Source organism: Cariama cristata, unplaced genomic scaffold (genome assembly GCF_000690535.1).
Source record: "Cariama cristata isolate BGI_N322 unplaced genomic scaffold, ASM69053v1 scaffold18216, whole genome shotgun sequence".
Taxonomy (NCBI): domain Eukaryota; kingdom Metazoa; phylum Chordata; class Aves; order Cariamiformes; family Cariamidae; genus Cariama; species Cariama cristata.
Genome location: NW_009623996.1, coordinates 17,627 through 25,327, shown reverse-complemented (window position 1 = coordinate 25,327; position 7,701 = coordinate 17,627). Strand labels below are relative to the sequence as shown.

The 7,701-nt window shown below is 52.8% G+C and overlaps 1 protein-coding gene across 1 annotated transcript in view; it reads right to left on the bottom strand.

The window, feature by feature from the left end:
• The window catches only part of LOC104163864 (retinoic acid receptor RXR-alpha), a 31,431-nt gene that overhangs the window by 8,270 nt on the left and 15,460 nt on the right, over positions 1–7,701 (bottom strand). Inside the window, exon 4 of the mRNA XM_009703000.1 lies at positions 3,626–3,755. Within this exon, the coding sequence (XP_009701302.1) occupies positions 3,626–3,755 (130 nt within the window). The remainder of the gene's footprint in view (positions 1–3,625; positions 3,756–7,701) is intronic.

Below are 7,701 nucleotides of genomic sequence, written 5' to 3'. Positions count from 1 at the left end.
CGAGTAATAAAGTTCACGCTTTCCTAAGTGGCCACAGGATGTTTCCACCCCAATCACGGGAACGTTTGTTTGGCTATTTACTGGGTGAGGCCTGGCACTTGCAGAAGGATTGCAACACTGTGAAACCCAAGGCGGATGGAGGAGAAGACGTGGGACTGCACCAGGAGCCTGCAGGAACCATGCTCCATGGCTGAAGGGGCCCTCCCAGAGCCAGACCCACAGCAAGGTGCCGTGGGTGCCTCCCACCAGCCGTCACACGCAGATCCACAGCAACTCCACATGCAGCCCCTCCACACAGCTCCAGCCAACAGAAACCAGAGCTGGGTCACAATGTCCCTCCATGGCACCAGCTTTCACAACTCTGCCCTGACTCTCAGCCATCACCCAACACCCCTCTGCCGCGGCTCCGCACAGCCCGAGCGGTGCCAAATCCAGCCTCCGGCTTGCCAAGAACACGTGAAAGTGGTGAGGTTGCGAAGTGCCACCAACATCTGTGCTGGACTTATTCCAGCTAAGGAGCGCTGGATTAATCAGCATCCTTCAGCTGAATTATTTCCATTTAGAGCTGGGATGTTTCAGCTGAGATGGGGAACCTATTTCTACCCGGTGCTTTCACCAGCCCAGCCCCAAAGAGCTGACAAGATAAAGAGGAAAAATTAGGTATAATCACAGGCAGCAAATCTGAGTTAGAGATCAAGCAAGTCTGCCCAAAGAGTTCTGCATTTCAGTCCAAGCTCTGGAGAAGCAGAGCAGATTTCTTTGACTCGTGCAATTCCTTTCTCATGAAACAAGGCAGCTGCAGCCTCCAGGGATGCTTTGGCTCTTCTGGGGTAGGGCAGGTACCTGGCAGTGCAGTGACCATCATGTTAACCTGTCTCACTACCAAGTTTCCCTATAAAATGAACTGCAGCTGCAGAGATGTAGTGCTCAGCATCCTTTGCCAAGTTGTCTTCGATGCCAACAAAACACCAGGTTATTCCCATCTCAGCCACAGCAAGCTTGGAAACAAAAAAACCCAGGGAAAACAGGCTTAAAAAGTTGGGTTTCCTTCTCCTCCCAAAAGCTCAGAGAGGGAAGATTTTTAAATGATTCAGCATCAGAGGAAAGCTACTGCCGGCCCATCCAGCACCGCTCCTCCAAAGATGTGTGCTCCACTTAATTTTGCCTCCAAGGATGCATGACTGAACCTGACTGATGCTCTCAGCTAAATTTTAATACATAAATATTTCATGGGCAGCTGTTCTCAGCAGGCCGCTCTCCCCACTCAATAATAGATAGAGCCACTGGTTAAAAGACTTGGGGAGGTTATCTGAGGCCCCGACAGAGACGCTTGGAGCAAGGAGCCCATCAGAGCGGCTCCAGGTGCTCAGCCCACCTCACGGCCATGGGGTTAGAGCCACCATGGAATGTGGGATGTGGTGGGGTCTGCAGCCCCCTCCTGCCCCGTGGAGCAGCCCCTCCAGGATGCCAGCTTGGAGCTGGGCATAACAAGCACCAGCACAAAGGAGAGAACATCAGGTCAGAAAGTCTCCAGTTCAGCTTTCATTAGCCGCCTTCTAAAGAGAAAAGAAAACAAAACCTTGAACTGTTGTTGTGGCGTTTGTTTCCATTTCACAAAAGAAACAGGCAGGTTTTTGTCTGAACCCAGTTCCTCCCTGTGATATTTGCAGAAAGCCCTCACAGACTTCTGTAGAGATGCTTCCCCTGCTCATCCACTCTCACAAGGGCCTCTAGAGACCATCCTCAAAAATACACTTTCTGTATTTTCCAGAGAGGGCCATGAGCCAGCTCTGGCAATACTCAAACCCACGGAAAAGTCAGAGGGGACACCTTCACCAAAGAGCTACCAGGAGCCGTCCAGGCAGGGCATGGGACTTGGCCAACTCTGCAGCAAGAATGAAACCCCCCAAATTCTCCATTCCCAGACTACTGCTATAACCACGAGATTAAATGTGACTATAAAAATCTCCTTTCAGTAATATAAGAAGAGTGGAAAACCTACACCAGTAAACGGTGCGACTTAACCGCCCAGAAACCATGGAGGTCAAGGATTTCAGAGAGGTTGCAAGAAGGACCGGGTATTTCTATGTAGGGCCAAGGTATGCAGTTACGCCAGTTTATAGTATTAAGATTCATGCATTTGGGCCACAGTGAGACTTCTTAAACAGAATGACAGCTAGTGTTTGTGTGGTGGGAAGGGGGAAACGCCAGTCCCATCATCTTCCTACCCCAGAGCCCTACACCTTCTCCTGAAGCAACCTGGACAGACCTCGGACTTGAGGTGTTCTGGCATTTCCTACGTTTTGTGTTGAAGTGAATACTTTGCACCTGGTTCTTAAAGCACTTTCCTGCCCAATGTCATGGCATTTATTTTGGGGCAGACGCTTTCTACAGCAAGAAGCCAGAAACGCTGCCATCAAGGTGGATCCGCAGTGTCTCATCTACAGAGGCCATTAATCTAAGGCCAGAAGAGTGCAGAGAGAGGAGCACACACCCCTGCAGGATTTTCCCCTCTTGAATTCCTTACGAAAGTGCATTTTGGGGAAACAAGAGGAACTTTTAAAACTACCAGGGACTTCAGAGTCCTTGGCTTGCTTGGGTTTGGCTGCCGGGCTGGTTTGCTCCAGGTAGCTCAGCAGCTCGCCCTGCTTTGAGGCTCCCTCTCTGCTCTGCACCAGACTCCTCCACCATTCCCTTTTGATTCCCTTGACTGCTTTGAGTAGCTGAGGTTGGTGTCTCTCATGGCCAAGCACAGAGCTGGGTGCCACCGCCAGCCATCAAGGTCTCCTCCTTTCCTCTCCCAGTCTCACCCTTCACATGGGGTTTGTCATTTGCTGGAAGAGGCTTCACGTGTCCCACTGACAACTTGCCATCCTCTTTGTCTAAGGCAGTCAAACTCTCCGCTGCATCAAGCCAAAGCCTTTTTAATCATTTATCTGATGATCAGAGCTATGCAAAGAGCTTCATGCCTAAAATGCATCCTTGTCGAGCTCTGCTCTTGATTTCTTGCACTCCCCGCTCTTTGTGTGTAACCCGCCAGCAGTAGGGGCTTGAATTTACTCGATGGGAGAAGACCCTTTTTACAGCTAACTGCTTTTCACCTCCCAAAGCCTCCATTCCTGCAGACCCCCTGCCGCTCAAGGAAATTTAAAATAAGCCTGGAGAATTTTATTTTCATCTTGGTGGGTGGGAGAGGGAGGGTGATATATTTTTCTCCCCTTTCTGGTTTTAATTATGATCAAACATTTTAGTTTGATGAAATTTCATGGAGTCCCAAGCCCACTTGGTCTTTCAAGTCTCAGCTTGGGAGGAAGGCAACGCACAGCTCCCTTGGTTTAAATCACCCCGCGCACATCTCCGAGCGCCTCTCTCATCAGAGATGAAGCCGGGCCATTTTTCAGCTGATTGGCAGCTGGTGCAACATTTTGGATCACATTCAGCAACACGTCCCTTGGGGCTTTTTAAATCCTATTTAGCAATTGAATTATCAGAGGCTATTACTCAGAGTCAGTTAACGGCTTTCAAGTTGCTGGGATCTAAATCTAAGTGTAATACCTGTCACCGGTGAGATGTAGCACCCCTACGGCCCTGTGCCGGAGCCCACGCGGGGACAGTTCCCACTCACCTGCTCTCAGCAAGATGACCTGGTCATCCAGGGGCAGCTCGGAGAAGTGGGGGATCCTCTTGGCCCACTCCACCAGGGTGAAGAGCTGTTTGTCTGCTGCCTGGCATATGTTCGTCACCGGGTCGTTGGGCTGCCAAGAAAAGGAGATGGAAAGGCTCAGAGAAGGCAGAGCAAGAAGAGGAGAGGCTGGAGGAGGAGCTGAAGGGGCTTGCTGCCTCCCTGCTGCAGGGAAGGACCCCAAAGTTGGGAGCACCCCACAAGCGGACGTTCTCAGTCACAGGGAAAGGAGGTGACTTGGCTTCTCCACCACATGGTTTTAAATAGTTTTTAGCAAACTCCAGAACAGGAACCAGGAGTGCTGAGACCCAGTATCCATCACACTGACTGATGAACCAAACGAACTCCAGCCGAGGGAAGGGCAGGCCCCTGCACCCGCCCAGCACACATGGTCCCCGTGCCAGCATCTCCCAGCGCGATAAACCAGCACCAGAGGGGGCATTACAGAAAAAAGGGAAAAAGCCTTTCCTTTGAAATATTATCCAGTAACAAAAACCATCTGCTCTCAAGGAGGACAGTCAGCCTAAACACACCAAATCCCTGTTTAAAGGAACTGCTAACAGCTCAAGTGGGCTCGTGATTAGGAACTGGAAGAGCCTGTCTAACCCTGGTGAAGACAGACCTCGCTAGTACAAGTGTGCATATAGGGTTTACCTCTCTGGACAGGGATGTATGAGCCCCTCCACATACCCCACTGTAATCCCTGCTGATATCTAGCAGCTTTGATGGTACGGTTATTTTTCTTCCATGTCCTTAAAAGAGCAGTTTCCAAATCGAAGGAGGAGTGTTTACTTCACCCCTGGACTGGAGGGGGAAGGGGTGTGAATTCAGAGGCAGAGCGGACACGAACGCCAGCGTAACGTCTCCCTCCTGCAAGTCTTGGTTTTTTTACCACTGCTCATCACGAGCTGGCTGCGCTACGGCAAACCCCTCTCCCAGGCTGGGCAGACAAGGACCACGCTGCTAAATCTCACCCCTGCCCACCCCAGAGTCGTGCCCCTGCCCCTGCCCAGTCCCCTCCGCTGTCCCCTGGCAGCAAACACAAACTCTGTGCCTTGGTGGCCAATGTCTCCCATTCTCCAGGCTTAAAATAACCAGCATCTGGCAAGCTCAGGGGCACCCGCCTTCGAAGTATTTTCACCTGTTGCGTGCAGAGATGGATGGGAATGGGATCGCGCTCAGCAGCGCAGCTGAGGAGCAGGGAGCATCGTTATGGGGATTTCCCCTCCGTGCTTTGCCCGTCTCCAGCAGTTCCCCAAGGGGTGCAAGGGCAGGGGAGTCTCGCTCCGAGGGAGCTGGGGCTCTTCCCTGGGGAAGGAGACGTGAACAGGGACTTGGATCTTCCCCAGGAGAGAGAGGTAAGATGGGATTTCCTCTGGACAACAGAAAACCCTAAACTGGCTGTGAGGAGGAGCTTTTTAGGGTTAAGTGTTTTCACTGGAAACACTGGGAATGGTGGTATTCAGAGGCATTTGCAGGAAGGGTGAGAAGGGACACCCGTGGCCCAGGCTGTAGGAACATCACCAACCTCAAGTCATCTGAGTTTGGTCAGCAAGCTGGAGCAGCCAGATGGAGAACCCAGGCATCCTGGCTCCCGCGGGGATGGGGATGGGGACGGAGCTCTGCCTGCCCCGGAGTGGGACATGACTTATGGGAGATCCCACGTACCAGCAGAACCTGACCCATGAAGCAACAAGTGCCTGCACAGCCCCATGAAAGGGGTATTTTAGGAAAGTTAGATGTTTTTGCCAAAGCTTTTATCAGGGGTTGTCTCTGGGCAGGTTGTCACTGTCTCTAGGACTCACCCTGATGCAGCAAGCCGGGACCTGGGTCTCCCAGCCCAGGCTGTATCACTGCTGCTCTGCAGGCAGCTCAAGCTCTACCCAGCCTTCGGTCCTTCCTCCAAAGCCTCAGCAAGGGGCCCAGCCTTTAATTACACCTCAGATGGAGCTTCCTGGCAGAATTTAATCACCGTAGCTTGAGAGGCAGCTAAAAGTATCATCCCTGCAAGCCAAAAGGGCCCTGCCTGTCTCCAGGAGGGGGTCTGCAAAGCGGTGCTAGAAACCCTCCCCGTGCACAGTAAGCAAATCCCCTCCTGCAGTAAATAGCAAGGGCACGGTGCCGGAGTGTGACAGAATGAAAGGACACGCAGGCACCTGATCCTTCTGGAAAACCAGAGCTTGGAGACATCTTCCAGAAAATGGTGACATGAAACCAGCCGCGCAAAGGCCAATTAAGAGCTAATGGGGATGACACCTCTCAGTTACAGGCTTTGCCTTTCAGTGGCCAGGAGCCCATCCGAGGTGGTGCTTACACTGCAGGAGCCCAGCTTTGTGCCTGCCAGGGACACGGGGCAGAAGGAAACCCATCCTCGCACCCCATCGTACTGCCCGGGGACGGGTACCTGCTGAGGGCGTACAGCCAGTGCCCAGCTCCCGAGGGACAGGGATCACAGGGGCTCTGGGGGCTTCCTGGGACACACGGCGTGGAGGAATCCTGCAGCCGTGCTCCTTTACTGCTTCTGGGAATCTCCCAAAGGGTTTACGTCCTTTGCCGTGGTCAGAAGCCAGACAACCATCGCAATTAGCAGCTATTTGCAGCGGCTGAAGAGCTGTTATCAGGGGCTCACCAGAGCAATTACTTCAAGTGAGTGTTTTAGTGACGGTCATCGAAGTGCTAGTCTTGGCACTCTCCTACAACCCAAGGCAGGAGAGCAGATTTGCAGGGGCACATCCCTCTGTCTTAGCTGCTTTCTACCTGGCTCAGCACCCTTCCCCATCCTGTCCATGCCACCTGCAAGGATCACACCCCGCTGTACCCCCCTTTCCCCATCAGGGGCTTCAAACCATGAACGTACCCTATTCTCTCTGGTGTCAATCAAGGTGCCAGGACGGAGCCATGGGTCCCTTCCCTCGTCATGTACTTGGAGCAGCATGCTTCACCAACACCAACGTGTTTAGAGACCAGGGCGGCTGGAACAGCTCACAGGCTGCAGCCCCCCTGCCCTCCCCTTTTACCAGCTCCGAGGACTATGCTGAACCCCCACAGCTGGGTCCCACACTGTCCTAGGTGGAAGAAATCAGTGCCAGCCTGGCAAAGCAGAGGGGCTCCCCTCAACCAGGGCTGGGATCTCTGCTCTCAGAGCAGCCAGGGTACCATGGCACAAGGTGACAAGGTCCCAGACATGAAAGCATCTGGAAGAGGAGGGTGTTAACTCCCACAGCACCCTGCCACCTCCATCCCAGCCTGGCACAGCCTGATGGAAATGTCCTTGCAAGCACCGGAGCTCTTCGGCAGCGTTCAATGCAGACAGACTAAGGTGCAGGGGTGCAAATAAAAGGACCCAACATACCAGGCTAATAGGAAACAGCTTGTGTTTTACCCCGTGTCTGTTAGGGACTGAATTTGTCTGCCTTTCCATCACGTGGGCTCTCTGGGGAGGGCTGGGAGGAAGGCAGCTCCTCCGTCTTCCCTCGCCTCATCCGGTGGCCTCGTCATTGCGAGCTGCTGATCTCATACATCTGCTAAACCTGCTACAAATGTCACCTCATCGACAGAAGCCGCTTGACAATAATAGGGCATTTCAACAAGCCTCCTGCTTCTATTTAGATGCAACACACATCCTTGTTCACAGTAATGCGTGTTGAATTATGCAGGAACCAGCTTTCAATTTGCTACAAGAGGCCGAGGAGACGCAGCGCCAGACGAAGCCATTTATTTCAGCTCGCTCTCTGGGGTTTGTTTTCAAGTCAGCACAACGCTGGCTACAACTCCCCTGAAGTATTTTTAATCCTGATAGCCGTCAGAGCCTCTCGGAGCCCCTCGCTAACCACGGCTGAGCTGCCTCCTCCAAAAAATCCCTCTGCAGCTTCATGGCGATGGGACCCTCCGGCTGGAGAGCATCACTGCCTGCAGATGTAACTGGGCTCTCAAATGCAGGTGAGCACCAGGGCCCTGTATCTGCTTCTGGAGAGTTTCACTGGGGAATCGGCTCTGTCCGTAGCAGGAAGCCTTATGCA